Source organism: Lontra canadensis, unplaced genomic scaffold (assembly GCF_010015895.1).
Source record: "Lontra canadensis isolate GAN:19392208 unplaced genomic scaffold, GSC_riverotter_1.0 scaffold25, whole genome shotgun sequence".
Lineage (NCBI taxonomy): Eukaryota > Metazoa > Chordata > Mammalia > Carnivora > Mustelidae > Lontra > Lontra canadensis.
The window spans coordinates 21,022,467-21,043,586 of record NW_022631019.1 but is presented as its reverse complement, the minus strand read 5'-3'; the positions used below and the strand labels follow the sequence as shown (position 1 = coordinate 21,043,586).

Sequence of the window (21,120 nt, the reverse complement as noted above, 5' to 3'; positions counted from 1 at the left end):
CTGCTCCACCACAGGCTCTGTGACTTAGGGGTGAGTGGCTTGACCTCTGAGCCTGTGGTCTAAAATAAGGGTAACAGTACCTCCCCTGAGCTGTCACGAGGCTCGGATGGGACGATGTGCATGAAGCGCTTAGCGCAGAGCCTGACACTCGAAATTGCGCAGTTAAGCCCCAAACTCCAGATGCACACAGCTTTTTTCGGGTTTGCCAAGCACCTCAACATTTCCATTCTCTTGCACACACTGTTCCCTCTTCTTGGTGGCCAACCCCTACACATCCTTTAAGCCCCTCTCTTTCCCACCTCTTCTAGAATTTCTACGAATGTGTCTTAGTAGAAAGCTAGAAAACACTTCCCCAAGACACCCTCCCTGGGGCTTCCTGTCATTGCACACATCACACGCAGATGATGCTCTGTTGACACCTTGTCTCCCAGCCTGGGCATGAACTTTCTGAGGGCCGGGCTGTATCTGACTTATTTCCGAGTCCCAGTCCCTGGGGTGCACAGCCTGGCATCAAGTTGATTTCGGTACAAATTCGCTTTACCTTAAATGCATGTGGTTTGGACCCAGACTCTGTGGACCCCGGGACACATTTATGTATGAGAAGTAGTAAAAACCAGTCAGATTTGTTATAGCCATGGGAGACGGCAGGGCGCAGATCCAGAACAGCCTTGAGGGAGAGTTGAAGGGGACAGAGTCCTTGTGGAGAGAATCAATAGGCCTGGATCCAATGTCACCTTCTTCAGAAGTCTTCCCCAGTCCCTAAATTGTCCCCAATCTCTGACATCTCCCCAAGGCAGGGGGTCCCACATGAAGAGGAGTGTCCACGAGGGTCCCCCACCTTGCTGATACACCCCCCTCCCACTCAGACTCAGAAGTCTCCAGGGGCACTGGGCACTGCCCTGCATCTTCCAAAGTGCTACTGAAGCCATTGCCTGGAGGAAGCAAATTCCCAGGTTCGGGGGTTTTCTGGGGTTCACACCCCAAAAGGGGAGCTGTGCTTCGTCTACTAAGGGTATCCCTGCCCCTAATGTGCCCAACACCCATCCTGGTGCCTAAGCCCTCAACCTCCTGAACGCTAGTTCAGCCCCTGCTGGAGTGACAGTCTCCCAGACAAGAGAAAGGCTTTTGTTCCAAGGAAATGACTGTCAAAGGGAGAAGAGGTATCTTTTTTTTTTTTTTTCCATTTGAGACAAAGACGTCAGTTTCTCTCCATCTGTCCCAAAAAGGGAAGAAAATTAATTTGTTTCTACAAGGATGTCAGCTCACTGCTTCAATAGGGAGTCAGGGGTGTGGGACTGAGGCAGTGTCTGTGGCGGGGAGGGGGCGGGGAGAGGAGGTGAAGTATGGGGGAGGCACAGGGAACAAGGACAGACCCTGATAGGAAAGCAAAGATCTGGGAGTGCCTGAATAAAATGCCAAACACATGAAGAGAAAAACTCCTATCAGTTAGGAAAGCCTTCTTCCTCCCAGTTCCTTCAGAGACAAGCTCCTGTGTGGGCAGTTCCAGCTGCCTGTAAACACCGGACACCTTGGACACGTCCAGGTGTTGGGAGAAGGAGGAGGATCTCCTGGAGGTTCTTCTTGGGAGACCCAAGATGGGCAGGAAGAAAAGTCCACACTGGTCCTTCAGATGCCCCCACCCAGTCCCAGTTGCCACTTACCATGCATGGGGCTCTTGCTAGCATTGTCTTCTGTCCTCCAGTACCTGGGCAAAGAAGTCAGGCCCCTGGGGACCCCCCAAAGCGTCTGCCCTCCAGCTTGAGGACCTACTGTCTAAACAGAAGTTCCCCAGCCTCGCCTCTGCCTCTGCCCACCCCCAACCCTTGGCACAGAGGCCGCCTGGCAGCTCGGGTTTTGGAGCTGCCAGACCTCCCTCCTCCTTCTGAGCCCCATAGGACCTAGGGCTGGGGACCCTACCCCAGCTGAGGGCCTGTCCTGCTATCCTAGCCTGAAGGTGCTGGTCCTGCTCCATTGTCCTGTCCCAAGCCCCACTGGCACAAAGTGCGGGGGACATGACGTCCATGCTGAGGCCATTCCAAGAAAATGACTGTCAAGGACAGAAAATGCGTACTGTTTCTCTCTCTCTCTCTCTTTTATTTTCTATTTATGACGACAGTCCAATTGGACCTGGACCTCAGCAACCCCGCCTCTGGCTACAACTCGGGGCTGGGACTCTACCCCAAGGTTGAGGCCGCCATCCCCTGCACACATCCTATCTCGTGGCCCTAGCCTACCTCGTGGCCCTTTCTTGAGCTGTCGCCGCTTGGCTGACCTGTCCCTCCCTCTCGACCCACAAAAGAGGCCCACCACCACCAGAGAGAGACTCAGTCTTGCAGCCCTGTTTTCAAGCCTCGGTCTCCACCAAGGCCCCCTGGGTCCTGGGTCCTTGGCTTTTTCAGGTCCCAGGCCAGCAAGGCCGGCCCTGGCTAGAACCTGAGGCTGTCCCAAGGTTGAGGCTGGCCCGCCGCACAGGTTCCGTCCAGCGGTCCGGTCCCAGAGCCACAGGCCCCGCTCCCCCAGAGTCGCTAGTTCCCGGCACCCGACCCAAAACCGCCGACCGCGCCGGCCGCCCAGAGGCCCCGCCTCCCGGCCCCAGCCACGCTCCCGCTCGACCCCCTTCTCCAAAACAGGGGCGCCCTTCGGCCCCACTCCGCGTCGCGGCCCCGCCCCCTGCGGGCCCCGGGTGCCGGCCAGGTCACCCCGGAGGGGCGCTAGGCGGGCCGGGCCGGCGCGGTTTAGGCGGCGGCGCCCCCGCCGGGACCGTCGGACGGGGTGCAGGCGGTGACCCGTTCCCGGGCCGTGGTCTCGCGGGCGCGGCTGAAGCTGCCGGGCTCCGGGCGGCCGCAGGGCGTGCGGCAGAGCTGGCGGAAGCAGCGCTTGAAGTTCTCGTCGAGGAAGGCGTAGAGCACGGGGTTGAGGCTGCTATTGGCGTAGCCGAGCGCGATGCACAGGTGCAGCGCGGCCACCACCAGCGGGTCGCGGCGGTCGATGTCCACCAGCGTCCAGACGATGACGAAGATGTGGATGGGCGCCCAGCACACCACGAAGGCGCCCACCACCACCAGCACCATGCGCGTGATGCGCCGCAGGCTGCGGTCCTTCTCCTTGGAGCCCGACAGCAGGCGCACACTGCGCAGGCGCAGCAGCATCAGGCCGTAGCACACGGTGATGATGAGGATGGGCACGACGAAGGCGAAGAGGAACACGCAGATCTTGGTCACGGTATCCCAGTACCAGCTGGGACTGGGGAACTGGAGCATGCACACCACGGCCCCGTCTACAGGGGAAGCAAGGAAAGACAGCAGGTGAGGGGCGCGGGGGCCGAAGCGACCCCGTCTGCTCGCCACCGTTCTTGGCTTGGTCAAGTCCCACACCTCCTCCTGTCCTTTGTTCAGGGTGATTCTTCTGCCCGGAATGTCCTCCTACACTTCCGTACTTGGTGAACTCCTACTCATCCTTAAAGACCCCAGCGGGATTGGCTGTAATCTAGGAGGTCTCCCTTCTATATTTTCTTCCATTCTCTTTAGCAGCCTCTACATCCATGGACCACAGTAATGATATGATTTAGCCCAAACCCACCAAATGCCAGTCATTGTGAGGCCTCAAAACACCCTACTCATTTTCAGACTAGCTCCAATGAGGACAACACTGCTCAGACAGATCTAGAGAGTATGATGAGTTAAGGGCAGAACTTGGGCCCTACCAACTTTGTGGTGTGACCCTTGGCAAACTGTTCAGCCTCCAGGAGAACTTCCATAAAGTGGGACTAATAAGAGTATCTAAACCTCACAGGGTTGTGAGGATTCCATGGGCTCAGGCATGTGAAACATTTAGCACAGTGGGGGGGGCAGTCAAGCTCTTGGTGCACTCACAGGAAAGGGGGGCAGATACATTTAGGAGTCCAGAAGTCAGGGCTAGGGTCAGGGAGACAAAGCCAAGCTTAATGGCAAGAAGAACTTGCTGACTGCGGAATTTGTCCAGAGGTGCACCCAGGATGGAATGAGCTCCCTGTTCCTGGAGTGTGGGTGTGGGCTGGACGAGCACCTTAGGGATGTTTCTGGTTTCAGACACAGGCCTGAAACTGACCTGGGGAACTCCCAAGGTCCCTTGGAACCTTGGGTTTTGAGGAGCCAGGCAGTGAACTTGGCGCCTGAGAGTTGTAGGAAGGGTACTGCGGATCCACACAGTGGGTCCTCCAGACAGCAGGATGGCAGGACTCCCAGGGCTGACTGAGTCCAAGGACTTTCTTGAGCAGATGGCAGAACAAGGTTCAGAGAGGAACAGCATTTGTCCAAGGTCACACAGCAAGTTACATACAGAACCAAGAAGTGCTGAGTTGGGGAGCACAAATGTGCAGGGGATGGAGCGTGCAGTGAGGAGGCCCATCTGGTCTGGCCCCCAGCAAGGCTGCAGTTAATGGTCCATAAACTGAAGGCTGACAGTGAGGAACGGGGCCCAGCTGCTGAGTCAAGACCAACTGCACAGCAGCTGTGTGAGGGCACCTGGGGCTCTGCCTCTGCAGGGGTTAAGGGTGGTCAAAACGCCTCCACCCAGGCCTACTCCCCTTCCATCCACAGCACCGACCCTCTGCAAACCTCCACCTCAGCGGCCAACAGGAGTAAGAGGCAGCATGAGGGCAATAGGTCAAATTCGAGGGTTGTAGGTCAAATTCCACCAAATGCCTGTTTGTGATCCTAAGTAAACCACCTGACCTCTCTGATTCTGGATGTTCTTACGGTCAAATAAAGGTAGGAGTCCCTTGTCCTAAGTATTTTACACATATAGTCTCCTTTAAACTTCTCAACACCCCATGATACTGTGTGGCTCAGAGAGGTCAATGGCCTGTGTCACTGGCACCCTGCTATATGACCTGTCCCGCTTCCTTATGTCAAGCTGGGACCATGTAACCAGCCATCACTAGGAAACGATGGGCCATAACATTTCAAGCTGGCCATGCTCTCTCATCACTCCTTCTCCGTACTCATTTGCTGGCCAAATGCCAGCAGGGGAGGATTCCAAAGCCACCACGTGGCGCCTGGTTCCCTGAAGAACTGTGGAATCGAGCTCCTCCTCCAGCTCACGTTCGATGGTAATGTGAGGAATAAACCTCTGTACCGTTCAGCACTGAACTCCGGAGATGGCTTGTTACAGCTGCTGCCCTGACTGACACGAGCAGCTACTATGTTAGTGACCATTCTCACTCTGAGGACACGCACCTGTCACTCTCTGCAGGCTCTTCTCTAGGGCCTTGCCTTGGTCAGCTGGGCCAGTGGTTTTCACATTGGGGTGGAAGGGAATTTGGGCTGAGACTGCAGATCTTACAGCCTCCACGGCTCACTGGTCAGGGACACTCTCGCCCTAGTGGTCTCTATCTCCCTTTAAGTCAGTCATCCCCACACACTCCTGGCCAGGGGCTGCACGCCCACAGCCCGCCTCTCCACAACCCCATTCATACATTTCCTTTGACCAGCAACCCATCTGCCCGATGCTGAAATCATTTATCCTCACAACAACTGTTCACACTCCATTGGCTGACTCCCCACACTCTGACTGGCCGGCCGGTCACACTTTCCACTGTTCGGGAACGCACACCTCCCGCAGGGGCCCCCCATGCTGAACCCGGGGGGTCAGTGGCCTGTTCCACAGCTTCCGCACTCACTCACCCCGGGGGCGGGTCACAGCCATGACCATGATGGGGACACCCACACCTGAGGCCAGGACCCAGATGCAGATGTTGATCAGCTTGGCCTTGGCAGGCGTGCGGAAGTCCAGGGCCTTGACAGGGTGGCAGACGGCAATGTAGCGGTCGACGCTCATCATGGTGAGGGTGAAGATGCTGGTGAACATGTTGTAGTAGTCGATGGAGAGCACAGCCTTACAGAGCAGCTCCCCAAAGGGCCATGTCTCCATCAGGTACTTAGCACTCTGGAAGGGCAACGTGCTGGTGGCCAGTGCATCCGCCAAGGCCAGGTTGAAGATGTAGATGTTGGTGGCTGTCTTCATCTTAGTGTACCTTCAAAACAAGCGTGTGTGTAATTGTTTCCATTTCACAGATTTCAGTTTCACTTAAGACTCAGGGAGTTGTGGGGGGCACCTGGGTGGCTCAGTGGATTAAAGTCTCTGCCTTCGGCTCAGGTCATGATCGAGCCTGGGATCGAGCCCCGCATCGGGCTCTCTGCTCAGCCAGGAGCGTGCTTCCTCCTCTCTCTCTCTCTGCCTCTCTGCCTACTTGTGATCTCTGTCAAATAAATAAATAAAATCTTTAAAAAATAAAAAATAAAATAAAAATTTAAAAAAATACTCAGGGAGAAGAAATGATTTGCCCAAGGTCATGCTAAAGGTGAGGGGCAGAGGTGGGACTAGAACCCGGAACCACCTGACTCCACATCACCCCTTTTTCACTATAACAGATGCAAAAGGATTTCTCTGACTGTGGCTGACTTTGGCAGAAGGTATTTTAGGAAAAGCCCTTCTTCTTCTGAGGGGTACTAAGCAACATGGTTTAAAAAAAAACCTGGGCTCCAGAGGAAAACAGGTCTAGGTTCTAACCCCGCTTCTACTAGTTATTAACTGAGGGACTAGGGGCCAGTAATGTGAACTCTCTAAATACCAGTATCTGTAACTGTAAAAAAAAAAAAAAAAAAAAAAGGGAGGGGTGGTGATGTGAAATGTAACGGGATGATCTTGTACTTAGCCCTGAAGCCAAAGCCCTGGCAAGTGCTCAGTATATGACAGTTACTATTCTTCATCTACGAAGGATGAAGCTGGGGACTGGACCAGAGTGACCTGAGCTCTGGCTTCTGCCACTGATATTTGGGAAATACGACTGGCCAGCTCTGAGGAAGGGACTCTGCCTAGCAGACTGGGTGAGGCCTCAGACCTCCAGGGGTGCCCTCTGTGGAGGGCCAGGGCTCCCAGTTCTTCCTGTGGTCCCATCCAGACCTTCTCATCCCCAGGCAGCTGGACTCACCCACACATCCAACCCAGGGCATGAGCCCAGGTATCCAAGCCAGATGTGTGCAACTGAGCCCCCCTCCACCTGAAACACCCCTCCATGCCCGACTCTGCGGCCTCCTGCACCACACTAGCCCCCTGCTGGGCCATCATGTCTGTCATGGTCCCCCTCTGTACTGGGCCTGCGCTGGGCAGCAGACAGCCTGGAAGAGGCTCCATACACGGAGACACACTGTCCCGGTGCAGCATGATCACCGCAGGAACATACAGGTATATCAAGGGGGGACAAGGACTGCTTTCATGTCCCTAGAGTGATGTGAGAAACCCAGAGAAGGGCTGCATGGGTGACTCCTCAAATTTCCGAGCAGGAGGAGCCCTGAGAGATTGAGGGAAAATGATTTTATGGAAGTGTGGTCCAAGGACTCCCTTCAGAATTCCTGGAATAGGAGACTCGTAGACCCCACCCCAGACCTACTAAATCTTACCAACATGGGGCTTGAACTCATGACCCCGAGATCAAAAGTCACATGCTCTACTGACAGAGCCATCCAGGCACCCTGGAAATCTTCATCTTTAACAAGCACCACCCCCAAATGACTCTTAAAGGCTCTAAAGTTTGAGAAGCACTATGTGGCCTAAAGCCCATAGAGAAAAGACAGGAAAACTGAAGCCCACGGAGGTGGTGACATGACTCACCCAAGGTCACACAGCGGCAGAGCCAAGGCAAGAACTTAGACCTCCTGACTCCTGGACCAGTGCTCTCTTCCCACTCTACCCCCAGGGTGGAACCACACCGCATGCCTCCACCGCTCTGGAAATCCCGTGCTACCAGGCCCAGGCTTGGGCCCCTGTGAGAGCTGATGATGGCACACCGAGTGCCTTCTATGTGTTCTGAATGATGGAATGAATCCACACCAGCTAGGGCTGCTCCTTCACGAGGGGACTGATATTTTTTTTTTTTTTTAAATTCTGATTCACGCATTGTCCTCCAGGGCCAGCATCTGTCCCACTCCCTCCCCAAATAGCTGTCATTTGTCCTGGGGCTGGTGAAGCAAAAAGTTTTGCTCGGCGACAGCAGAATTTCAAGTCTCGGGAAGTCTGTCTTCCGAGGGGTGCGGGATCACAGCTGTGTGGGAGGCGGTCTCAAGCCCACAGCTGACTCGTCTAATTTCGCTTCTTTTACGTGGAACAATTAGAGGCTGTTCTTTGCCTGCTATTTTGATTTGTGAGGATCCTTCAATTCCCCGAGGGGGCTGGGATGCTGGGAAGCGGGTGATGAAGCTGCTGTCGCTGGTCCAGGCGGCCTGAGAGGCACCGCACTGACGGCTGGGCAGAGCCCCAGAGGCGCCCCTCCTAAAAAGCCCACCCATCCCCCCGCCCCCAGCCAAAGGGCTGCCAGGCCTGGCTGGCCCTACTGGCCTCCTCAGACAAATCAGGCCGCTCTCCTGCTCTCAACCCACCAGTGGCTCCCTGAGGTTCTCTCCCTATTCCATGAATTGGTCCCAGAACTTTCCCCTTCATGGATGGACCCCGCCCCCGCCCCCCCACGATGGACTTCTTTGCTGTGCCTTGGCATATCAAGCCTGCTCCCACCTCAGGTCCTCCAGGCCGCTGTTCCTTCTGCCTGGAACCCCACATTTTGCATGGCTTGTTCCTTCTCTTAAGTCAGGGCTCTATTCAAATGTCACCTTCTCAGGGAGCCCACAGCTGGCCACCCTATGTAGAGTATCCCTCCCCCCCCAATCTCTCTGTCTCAAGTTGATGCATTTTTCTTTACAGCACAAGCCACCACCTGACTTTTACTTTTTTTCCTCCACATTTGCCTCTCTCGCCCATGTATGGTCCCCAAAGGCAGGGGGATCTGTCCCTCTTGTTCCCTGCTAAATGGCTGGGCATTTACCAATAGCGCCTGGAAAACGGCAGGCCCTTGAGAGACACTTGTTAGAACCAGGTCTTAGTCCGGGGGCCTCATCAGCTCTCCCGGAGACCACGCAGCCCCCTCTCTCCCCAACAATTCATCATCCAGGTAAGTCAGGGGGCCCACTACAAAAGTACATTTGCTCAGGACACTCTACTGCTTCCAGTTCTTCCACGGCTCCCCACCGCCATCTGGATGAAAATCAGACTCCTCAGACTGGCAATCCATCCGGGTGGCCTCGTTCCCACAGGGCCTTCCATGCCCAGCCACATCCATAGTTCCTCAGATGTCCAGTCTAGCATGCCCTCCCTGCTATGGACAGTCACTGTAATGGTTTGGTGGGAATCCTTTCAACACACACACACACACACACACACACACACACACACACACACACACAGGATTTTATAAACTGTTATTTCTGCCAATGTAATACAATTATATTGTGTAAAAAAAAAAGTCATACAGTGTTATAATGAATACAGGTTACTCATTCCTCTTTCCTGCTCCCCAAAGGCCACCACTTTTAATATTTTTATTCTTCTGGTGATCATCTCCATAATTCTAAATAACATGATTCTATGGCTATTTCTTAATTTTCCTAATTTATCAGTTTCACACAGTATGTGTTGAAGTTTGTATCAGGTAAGCCAGGCTACATGGCAGTAAAAAATTAGCCCAAAATCTCAGTGGCTTCACACTATAAAGGTTTCTTTCTCATCCTTGCAGAGTCCATGCAGCATCTCTGGGACTATATCCCATGAGGCAATGCCAGCCCCGTTTCAATCTTGTGGTTCTGCCATCTTAACCCAAGGCCTCCTTGATCACCACAGGGGGAGAAGAGACAGTTGCAGGATCATCTCAGCTTCCTTCTAGCAGCAACACAGCATTTCCGCCTAAAGCTTAGGGACCGGACTGGCCATGGCGCCGCTCCCAACTATAAGGGGTTAAGAAGTACAGTCTTCTATGTGCCCCGAAGCAAGGAGGACCAGGTATCAGTGAACACTAGTAATGTCTTCCACAATCCCCCCCAAAACAGTAGATGAGTATTAACTCTTATACTACCCAGCTCCACTTCCTTTTTCCATACTTTCATATAGTTTAATTGCAACTGCCAAGTTCTTAAATTTGGGGGTTAGGGGCGCCTGGGTGGCTCAGTGGGTTAAAGCCTCTATCTTCGGCTCAGGTCATGATCCCAGAGTCCTGGGATCGAGCCCCACATGGGACTCTCTGCTCAGCGGGGAGCCTGCTTCTCCCTCTCTCTCTCCCTGCCTCTCTGCCTACTTGTGATCTCTGTCAAATAAATAAAATCTTTTTTTAAAAATAAATAAATAAATAAATTTCTTTTAGAGTTTACCTTCTTATGACTTTATATTGTCCATTGCTGAACCAAATGGTATACTATCATTACACTTATTTTCTGTACATATGTTTGTTTTTCCTGGAGTTAATAGTTGCCTTTTTTCCTCATTTGCTTAGTTCTATGTACATATTGCTAAATCTCTTCAAACATTCTAGCAGATCTGTAAAATGCTTTTTCCACATAGTCACAGAAGCTATCAGCTCCCTTTGTTTTCCTAGTGCTTCACCTCCTGGAGCCTTCCTCCTCCCTTTCAGTTTGGGACTGGTTGCTTTCTAGGCCACCTGCATACCAGTTCTACTATGTTGAAGAGTCTGCTTCCGGGTTTGCAAGTCTTTTCTCTCTTGGTCTATGCCCTCATTTTGGTGAAACACATCCTCTAGTCACTTCCTAAGGAAGGGCACATAGGAAGTAAAATTTTTATATCTTTGCATGTCTGAGAATGTCTTTATTCTATGCTCACTTCTAATTTCCTTGACTATATATGGAATAGTATGTTGGAAATAATTTTCCACCAGAATTTTTAAGGCATGGCTCCCTCATCTAGCTGTCAGTGCTGCCACTGAGCTATCTGAAACCATTCTGATTCCTGATGATGTATATATAATCCGTTCTCCCTACCTCCAAAACTTTCAGGATCTTCTCTTTATCCCTGGTATTCTGGCATTTTCTGATGATATGCCTTAGGATGGTTCTTTTTCATTTGTACTGGGCCCTCTCATTCTGAAGATTCATGTCCTTCAGTGTAAAATATCCTCACTTCATTTCTTTGATAATTAACTCCCCTCTGCTTTCTCTGGAATCCCTAGAAAATTGTCAGTCAGATATTGGGTTTCTTGATTGATCCTTTAATTTTCTTATCTTTTCCATTTTCCATCTCTTTGTCTTTTTGGTACATCCTCTGGGAAATTTCCTTTTCATTACCTCTCAACCTTTCTATTGACTTTTTTATTTTATATTGGCTCTCACATTTTATTTTCCCAGTGTCATTTCTTTCTTTTTTATATAGCATTTATTGCATCTTATTTCATGAATACAATATCTTCTCTTGTTTCTCTGAGGATACTAATAATTTTTGCTTTGTATTTTTTTCTGCTTTCTGCATTATCTATTTGCTTCAAACATTTCTGTTTGTTTGCTTGCCCCCCCTTTTATCCTAGAGACTTCCTTCAAACATCTAGTGATATGCGACTAAACGTTGATTTTTTAAAAAAGATTTTATTTATTTGAGAGAGTGAGAGAGAGAGAGAGAGAAAGCATGAGAAGGGGGAGGGCGAGAGGGAGAAGCACACTCCCCGATGCAGGGCTTCATCCCAGCCCAATCCCTGAGCTGAAGGCAGATGCTTAACTGACTGAGCCACCCAGGTGCCCCATACAGGTTGATCTTTAAGTAAAGCACTAAATAAGTAAATGGCAGCCCTGTGTGTGTGTGTGTGTGTGTGTGTGTGTGTGTGTGTCTGTGCACATGTGCACACATCAGTATGGGGGTCCTGTCAACTGGTGAGCCTCACTGTAGGGGAACTGGGCCAAAACTAAGCTTTTATACAGGGGAACATGCAAATATCAGTCCCAGCATGTGTTTTCTCTGGGGCCTTGAGAAAGAATTCTCCAACCTCCTGCTTAGGGAGCACACTTCCAGCTGTCAGGATTATGGTAGCAGAGCTGGAGGAGGGGTCTGTGGACGCTCCCCCACCGCACTTTCCATTTGGTATCTCACTCTGACCCTTTCTGTGTCTGCTGCTCAGAGTTCTTCCAGGTTAACTTCTTGAGAGAAAAACCCTTAACCTCTTGCAGAATAGAGGGTTAGTCACCTGATTGTGCAGCATAACAAGGGTGGGGGGGGCCCTAAGGGTCTCAATGCTCCCTCTACAGATAATCCATCTTCTGCCCCTATTTTCAGTTCCACACCTCACCCCTGCTCAGCCTGTTACTCTCCTTCAAATTGCTTTTCATCATCCAAATATGTGTTGACATCTCTTAAGGAACATAACCTGAGGCACAAGAGAGGGAAGTAATTTGCCCAAGGTCACGTGACCAGTAAGTAGCAGAGCTGGTATTTAATTCAGGCTGTCTAGTGCCAACATGTGGTAATGACTTTGCTGTACTGCCCCTCAGTGCATGTTACCTCCCTTCCTGTCCCCACCCTGTCCCATAGTTAGTGAAAAAGTGAAGGAATGTGAATTTATTATTTGTTCACGCTTCCAGCAGGTATTAATCAAGTATCTGGTATGTGCCAGGTGCTGAGTAAGGAATATAGGTTTGAAGATGACAGTCTAGGTTCTGGAAATTTATGGTCTTAGGGAGGGATCAGACTTTGAACAAACTGCTACACTAATTAATATAGAGTCACCCACTATTACTGCTCTACCATATAAAAAAGAACTGGGTAAAGTGATGGACATTACCCAGCAAGAGTGAGAGGGAGGCTTGTGGAAGGAATCCGGCTTATATCGGAAGGTCAACGATGGCTTTTCTGAGGATGTGTGCTATGAACTGAATTATAAGAAGAGACATCTAGAAACTTGCTCCTCTCTCCCTCTCCCTCCCCCTCTCTCTCTTCTTGCCAAGTGAGGACAGAGCAAGAAAGTGGCAATCTAGAAGGCAGAAGGAGAGCTCTCATTAGAAATTGACCATGCTGGCACCTTGATCTTCTATATTTAGCCTCCAGAACTGTGAGAAGATGAATTTCTGTTGTTTAAGCCACTCAGTGTATGGTATTTTTTTATGGTGTTTGAGCTAAGACAAGGTGACATTTCTACCAGGTTGGAAAGAATGAGGAAGAGCCAGCCATGTGAAGTTAAGGAGGTAGAGTACTTCAGGCAGAAAGAACAGCATGTGCAAAGACCCTGTGACAGAAAAGAGCTTAATGAGCTGCAGGGATGGTCAGACATTAAGTGTGACTAAGTGGCAGTAAGTCTGAGAAGCAGCAACAGAAGATGCAGCAGGGAGAAGTCAGCAAGGGTCAAATCATGCACAGCAAGAAGTCTGGATTTTATTCTGAGTGCAGCAGGAGGCCACTGGAGATTTTAAGCAAGGGAGTGATATGGTTTGATTTATGTGTGTTTCATAAAAGATCACTATGACTACTGTGTAGAAGCTAGATGAAGGGAAGAATGAGGCTGGGTGAGAGACTGAACTTTCTGGAAAGATAAATCATTTACTGCCCCACCCCTCAAAACCCTACTGTTGGTCTCTAATTGTTTTTTTCTATTTCAAAAAGTTGTAGATATGACCTTAGACCCTTGCCTTACACCATATAAAAAATTAACTCAAAATGGATGAAAAACCTAAATGTAAGAGGTAAGACTATAAAGCTCATAGAAGAAAACATTGGAGGAAAAGCTACATGACATTGGATTTGGCAATAATTTCTTGGATGTGACACCAAAAGCACAGGTAAACAAAAGAAAAACAGATAAACTGGACTATGTCAAAATTAAACAATTTGGTCAGCTGCCTGGACAGCTCAGTTGGGTTGATTGAGCAGCTGACTCTTGATTTCAGCTTGCGTCATGATCTGGAGGTCCTGGGATTGAGCCCTGTGTTGGGCTCCCTGCTAAGTAGGGAGACTGCTTCAGGATTCCCTCTCTCCCTCTGCTCCTGACCGTAAAATAAATAAATAAATCTTTTAAATTTTTCTTTCTTTCTTTCTTTATTTGACAGAGAGAAAGAGAGAGAGCACACAAGCAGGGGGGAGTAGCAGAGGGAAAGGGAGAAGCAGACTCCTTGCTGAGCAAAGAGGCAGACACTTAACTCACTGAGCCACCCAGGCATCCCAATAAATCTTTTTTAAAAAATTATACAATTTGGTGCATCAAAGGACACCATCAACAGAGTAAAAAGATCACACAGAATGGGAGAAAATATTTGCAAATCACATATCCAATAAGGGATTAATATGCAGCATATAAAAAGAACTTCTAAGGGTGCCTGGGTGGCTCAGTCGGTAAGCGTCTGCCTTTGGCTCAGGTCAGGATCCCAGGGTTCTAGGACTGAGCCCCACATCACACTCCCAGCCCAGCAGGAAGCCGGCTTCTTCCTCTCCTGCTCCCCCTGCTTGTGTTCCCTCTCTCACGTGTCTCTCTCTGTCAAATAAATAAATAAAATCTTCAAAAAGAAAAAAAAAAAGAATTTCTACAACTCAGTACTAAAGAAAGCAAACAACTGGATTTAAAAATGGGCAAAGGACTTAAATAGACATCTCTCTGAAGATATAAAAATGGCCAATAAGCACATGAAAAGAAGCCCAACATCTTAGTCATCAGGAAAATCAAAGCCCCAATGAGATACCACCTGACTCCTATTAGGATGACTACTATCAAAAACAACAACAACAACAGACCAGGGGCACCTGATGGCTCGGTCAGTGAAGCATCTGACTCTTGACTTTGGCTCAGGTACATGATCTCAGGGTGGAGGGATCGAGTCCTGCATCAGGCTCCACATTCAGTGGGGAGTCTGCTTGGGATTTTCTTTCTCCTTTTCCCTCTGACCCACGCCAATGCTCTTATGGTAGTGCATGTGCTCTCTCTAAGAAATAAATAAATCTTAAAAAAAAAAACAACAACAACAGAAAATAACAAGTGTTGAGAAGGATGTGGAGAAATTGGTACACTGTTGGTGGGAATATGAAACGGTGCAGCCACTGTGGAAAACAGCATAGCAATTCCTCAAAAAACTGAAAACAGAATGTCATAAGGTCCAGCAACCCCACTGCTGGGTACATACCCAGAAGCACAAACAGCAGGGTCTCCAAGAAGTGTCTGCAGACATTCAAACCAGCACTTTTCATAAGAGCCAAAAGGTGGGAGCCACTCAAGTGTCTACTGACAAATGAATGGATAAACAAGACATGGCCTAGGCATACAACAGAATGTTAACTCGGCCTTGAAAAGGAAGGAAATTCTGACACCTGGTACAATAGGTGTGAACCTCAAGGACACTGGACCACGTGAAGTAAGCCAGTGACGAAAGACCAAAAACCTGTGTGACCCCACTTATAATGAGGTACATAGAGCAGTCCGATTCACAGAGGCAGAAAGTGGAATGGGGGTTTATCAGGAGCTGGTGGAAGAGAGAATGGGGAATTGTTATTTAATGGGGACAGAGTTTCAGCTGGGGAAGATGAAGTAAGTTCTAGAGAGGGATGGTGGTGACAGCTGCACAGCAGTGTGAATGTGCTTCATGTGCTTAAAAATGGTGAAAATGGTAAATTCTGTTGTATTTTACAATTAAAAAATAAAAGACGTGACTAACGTGCCATCACTGTGTGTGTTCCCTAAGTTGAAGAGTGTGGTGTGGGAATCCTTTAGGGCCCTCTAGATCTTGGCTCCACAACATACTGGACTGTGTGATCTTGCGTAAATGACTTCACCTCTCTGAACCTGCTTCCTCATTGGCAATTTCAATGTAATTGGCTTTTTAGGAACAACATGTGTGAAAGTGTCTGGCTTACTGGCTGGCATGTAGACAAGAACAGGCAGCCCTTTTGGGCTTTTATCCCCTGATATCGTTCTGCTTTTCTCTCCTAGGGTTCCCACTGGATCCATTCCTGGGGGTGAGGACAGCAAGCCTGATGAACTTCTACTGACTCTGAGAAGCCTTGGGAAATCCTTTGCTTTTTTTTCTAAGTCAGAATCCTCCATTAGGTCATCTTGAATTCCGCAGCTGCAAGGGAACCTGCTCCCAACCACATGTCTCAGCCCTAGGGGAGGCTTCCTGCAGAAGCAGCACCGAGTGGCCGGCCGTGCTCATGTCACAGCTTTAGGCCCATCCCCTCGTCTGTCAGACAAGCCCCACTGGCAGGGGGGAGCATCCCCACTTCACCCTGACCGAGAGGGGGTGTGCTCTGTGTCTGAAGCACGTCACGTCCCAGGAGCACTCCAGGGCCTCCGAAGAGCTGTGCTTCTCGGCTGACAAGTAAGACCCTAGTAGAATTTTCTCCCCCCAGCAAAGCCAGGGCACTCGGTTAGAGCAGTGGCAGGTGCTGGGAAGGCTAAACCATTCCCTCCCTGGTGCAAGGCCTGCCTGGGACAGGTCTGATGGCTAAGGGTGGGTTGTTTGTGTTCTTTAAGCGATATTCTCCGAGGAGCATTTCCTCCGTCGGCCAGGCATTGTGCCGGAAACCGTGAATGCACGAATGTGTTTCATCCCCATGGCAAGCCTGGTTGCTACCGCGTCCTCACTGTCCCCACAGCACAGCGGAGCTGGGGATAGCTGGTGCACCTGGAGACACACGGCTGGGGAGTGCCAGTGATGGGATGCCAACTCAGATCAGGTCCCTGGAGTCCACGGCCCCCTGCTGCCTGCACTAGGTCAGCAAACTGTGGCCCTGGGGCAGGGCCTGGTCTGGAGGCCAAGGCCAAGTGGAGCAAACATCTGGACCGGCACATCTGGATGCAGGTGGGCTCTGTGGCCTTCTTGTTTCTCACACGTTCCTCCACCCTGCTATGGTTCGGGGGTTTGCAGACAATCTGTTCACAGTCCAGGTGGGGCTGGGGAGAGACAGGCCTACAAACATCAGAAAAATGTCACAGGCACCGTGACAAGGCATGAGGGAAAGAGGTCAATTCAGAACAAAACATACACCTCTGGTCACAACGGGGTGGCAACCGGTGTTCATGGACAACAACTCCGTGCCAGGTCTTTCCCAGGCATGAGTTCACGTACTCCTTACGCCTGAGACATGCCATGCTGGCACAGGGAAAACATTTTTCTTCATTTCCTCCTCCCAGGACCCACACAGAGTAGAGAGAATTTATGATTCCCCAGTAACAGGGAGCAATAAAGGGACTCGCCCAAGGTTGCAGAGTCAGAAGGAGGCTTAGTGGAGATTCAAACTGAGTGCTTTCCCCCAGAGCCTTCCTCTTGACTTCCATTTCAGCTTCTCCCCTGTGGACCCAAAATGCTCTGTGCACCCCTCACATATTCTCTTTGACAGTTAAGATTTAAGATCCCCGAAGGCATGGTGTGTGTCTTGCTCCCCACTAGGCACCTAGAACCTACAGCAGTCCCTTGCACAAATAATAATGTGCTCAACACCCTTGGTAAATGACTAAATGTCACTAGCACCTTCCACACTGGACTGGGACATCCTTTGGGCAGGAACCATGTCCCCTCCATGTTGTATCCCAGGATCAGCATGGGGCCAGGTCAGAGGAGACACGGTTTACTGGAGGACATCCAGTGGGACAGAGGAGTCCAGGGGTCTGATCCTGGAAAGTAACCAGCCCCAGACTGAAGACCTCGGACTGGGACAATTCTTCCTCCCTCCCTCCTCCTTCCCTCCTCAACCCAAAAAAATACAGGTCCGCCAAAGGACGCCTGAGCCTGACCCCGCTTGGCCTGAGATGGAAGCGACTCAGTTGTGCCGTGGCCAAAGGAAATGTCAAATCATTTATCCAAAGTAGCTCATCTGTTTCTAATGAAGCCGAGGGTATGTTTTCCACTCAGACACCACAGCCCATGAGGATCAAAGTAGGGGCAAGAGACCTGAAGACAAAACCAAGAACGGCAACAAGGTAAGAGCACTAACCCTCAGCCTGACTGACCTTGTGGCACCTCGGGGACAAAGCGAACAAAATGGATTCGGGCTCAATCAAAACTCGTTTGGTTCCAAACAGCATGGATTGCTGGCGTATTTCGAATTCCCTTGGTTCCAACCCCTTTCTAAGATCTCAGAAATAATAGCTGCTCACTATAAAATGTTCAAACAGGGGCACCTGGGTGGCTCAGTGAGTTAAGCCTCTGCCTTCAGCTCAGGTCATGATCTCAGAGTCCTGGGATCAAGCCCCACATTGGGCTCTCTGCTCAGCGGGGAGCCTGCTTCCCCCCTCTTTTTGCCTACTTGTGATCTCTGTCAAATAAATGAATAATTTCTTTAAAAAAAAAACAGTTCAAACAACATAGAATCATTTAATAAAGAAAAATTAAAATCACTGTTAAAATTCCAGACCACTGTTACAGATAAGATGCACACACTTATACTATTTTACATAAACGGGACCTTGCTTTAGTACTGTTTTATAACCTGTTTCTCTCTCTCGAAAATATGCTGTGACCATCTCTCTATGTCCATAGATACAAGTTAATATAATTTTTGGTGCCTGCCTGTGATTCTAATCCAGAGGTCAACAGACGTTTTCTGTAAAAGGCCAGAGGATAAATATGTTAGGCTTTCAGGCCACAGAGGATCTCTGCGGCACCGTCTCGCTTTCTCCTTTACAACCTTTTCAAAGTACAAAAACTATCTATAGCTCAAGGACCACACAACAGATTTTTGGGCCGGATCTAGCCTCACCTGTGGACACTGAAGCTCCTACATGAAATTACTTAATAAATCCCCCGTTGAAAGACATGTAGGTTGTTTCCACGTCTTCGCTATTACAAAAAACCCTGTGGTAAACACTCCTGTGCACACAGATACCTGTGCATCTCCTAGGGGAAAGTTCCTGGAAGCCCAGAGCTAGAAAGCAACTTCACAGTGAAGGCCTTCCCTCTAAGACCCTCCAGACAAATGGCTATGCAGTTTCTGCTTGAGTATTTCCAGAGACAGGGGACTCACCCCCTGCAGGCACAATCCACTGTGTTGTTAGGACCACACACAGAGGAAGCAAGTTTTCTCTTTTTGAGCCAAGGGCTGCCTCTTTCTCACCTGGCACGATTCCCCCTGATTCTACTCACAGAATCACAGTGTCTAACCCTTCTTCCTTCCACGTGTTGGAAAATGGCAGATGTTAAATTCCACACCTTATGCAGCTGTGGCGAGGCCAGAGTGAACACAAGGAAGTGCTCGGGCCACATTGGCCGTTATGGCTGCTTGGTTAGCTGCCTGCTCAGGGCCACGTGGCCATTCCTCGGCATCCTCATCTTGGGTTGTGCTGGCACAGTCCTGAGTGTGATAATCTGAGGACAGAGGATCACCCTCTTGGGTTAACAGAGAGCCAAAGACGATGGAGGTCAACCATGTGATGGGTACACAGACAGTGCTCAGGCCTGGCCTTCTCCCATCTCTCCAGGCAAGTAAGTGAGGCCAAATCCATCTTCTTTGGGATCTAGAACCTCGAATCTGTTCACATGGACCAATACCCCAGGCAGCAGGGCCGGCGTCCGTGGACAGGTGTTCAGATTTGTGCCCATATCCAGATGCGGTCTTCAGTGTTTCCGAGCTCACCGCTCACTGCCAATGCAAATACCAGCTTAAACTGCACCACCGTGTCACACATGTCCCTGAGCTGGCCTCCTTAGCTCACAACTGTGTTCATCTCCTTCTCCTTCTAAACCGCTCCAGAAATTCCCCATCCCCTGCATGTCCACACTGTGGACTAGGGATTTGGCAGATACCATCACCACCAAGCCTTCAATAAGCATGGTTAGCTGGATGGTGGCCCCGAGAAGGACAAGTTTAAATCCCAACCCCTAGTGCCTGTGAATGTACTGACTTTACTTGGAAAAAGGGTCTTTGCAGACGTGTTTAAGTTAAATCTTGGGATGAGACCATCCTGGATTGTCTGGGTGGGCTCTAACACAGGGGACCAGTGTCCTTGTAAAAGACAAACAGGCAGAAGGGGAGACAAGGAGGTGGCCAGGTGACGACAGGTACAGACTGGAGGGGCGCAGCCACATGGCACGACAGACAAGGAGCTGCCAGAAGCTGGAGGAGGCAAGGAAGGCCTCTTCCCATGTGCCTGAGGAAGGAGCGTGACCCTGCAGACACTCTGAGGACTCCTGGTCTCTATAGCTGTGACAAGATACATCTCTATTATTTTAAGCTCATGCTAGTGTGTGAGGGCAGCCCTAGGAAACTAGTACAGGAACGATGCAGCCCAGGAGCACAGCCTCTGACACCAGATACACCTTGACTAAAGCCCCAGCCCTGCCTCTAATTAACTGTACAAACTTGAGCAAGTTCTAACTTTTCCCAAGCCTCGGTCTACTCCTCTGTGAACCAGGTATAATGATCGTACCACATGAAGGTGTGGTGAGAACCTCATTTGTCCCTGCCTATGATTTCACGCTGCTCATATCATAGTGGTTTCTCTTGTCCAGAGGAGGAAAAAGGGGTATGACATGCCTTGAGCTGTCCTGGGAGTCCCGGGCTCCCTCCTGACTCCTGTGCTGGCCTTTGGTAACCTGCCACCACTGGGATGGGACTCAGAGCCCTGTGCTGGAACTTGAGCCTTGGTCTGTAATACTGAGGTCCAACCTGCTCTCCCACTTTACAGATTGGGAAACTGAGGCCCGGAAAGGGAAGGATAGTTGCATGAGGTGACTCAGGGTGTCAGTTCCCTGACTCCTGAGAGGCCAAGTTCTTTCTTCTCTACCAAGCTGTCCTTCTAGAAGCTAACTCTCAGATGAGGGCTCAAGGCAGCTGGGGCCAAAGGGAAAAGGGGAGCTCCTGTCCAAGGCTTTAGAATTCCTGATGAGGGCGGCTCTTAGTAGATGCCTACAGCCTAGGTCCCTGCGTCCAGTGATTAACCAGTGTGGGGCAGGTCCACGATGGGACCGTCCCCATCACTGTCATCACCTTCACCATCTCTATCATGGCAGCTATGGCAACTTGGTGCTTACACGGGCCTGACGTCTTCTACTGAATTCTACCATAACATTCATGTAGATTAGCTCATTTAATTACTCCAACGACCCTATGAAATCGCTACTATTATTATCATCCTTATACAGTAGAGGGAGTGTACGGAAACTTGGGAAGTGTCCTGGGTTGAATAGGTGTCCCCAAAATTCACATCGACCTGGAACTTCTGATGTGACCATATCTGGAAACAGGGTCTCTGCAGACATAATTAAGATGAGGTCATACTAGATCGGGGTAGGCCCTAACTCCACGATGACTGTTGTCCCTATAAGAAGAAACACAGAGACACACGGAGGG

General features: G+C 50.1%; 1 protein-coding gene across 1 annotated transcript in view; it reads right to left on the bottom strand.

The window, feature by feature from the left end:
• Positions 1-2,609: 2,609 nt before the first annotated feature.
• The window catches only part of OPRD1 (opioid receptor delta 1), a 33,031-nt gene continuing 14,520 nt past the window's right edge, over positions 2,610-21,120 (bottom strand). Inside the window, exons 2-3 of the mRNA XM_032863953.1 lie at positions 5,664-6,013; positions 2,610-3,277 (exon numbers count right to left, since the gene is read on the bottom strand). Of these exons, the coding sequence (XP_032719844.1) occupies positions 2,736-3,277; positions 5,664-6,013 (892 nt within the window). The 3' untranslated portion in view covers positions 2,610-2,735. The remainder of the gene's footprint in view (positions 3,278-5,663; positions 6,014-21,120) is intronic.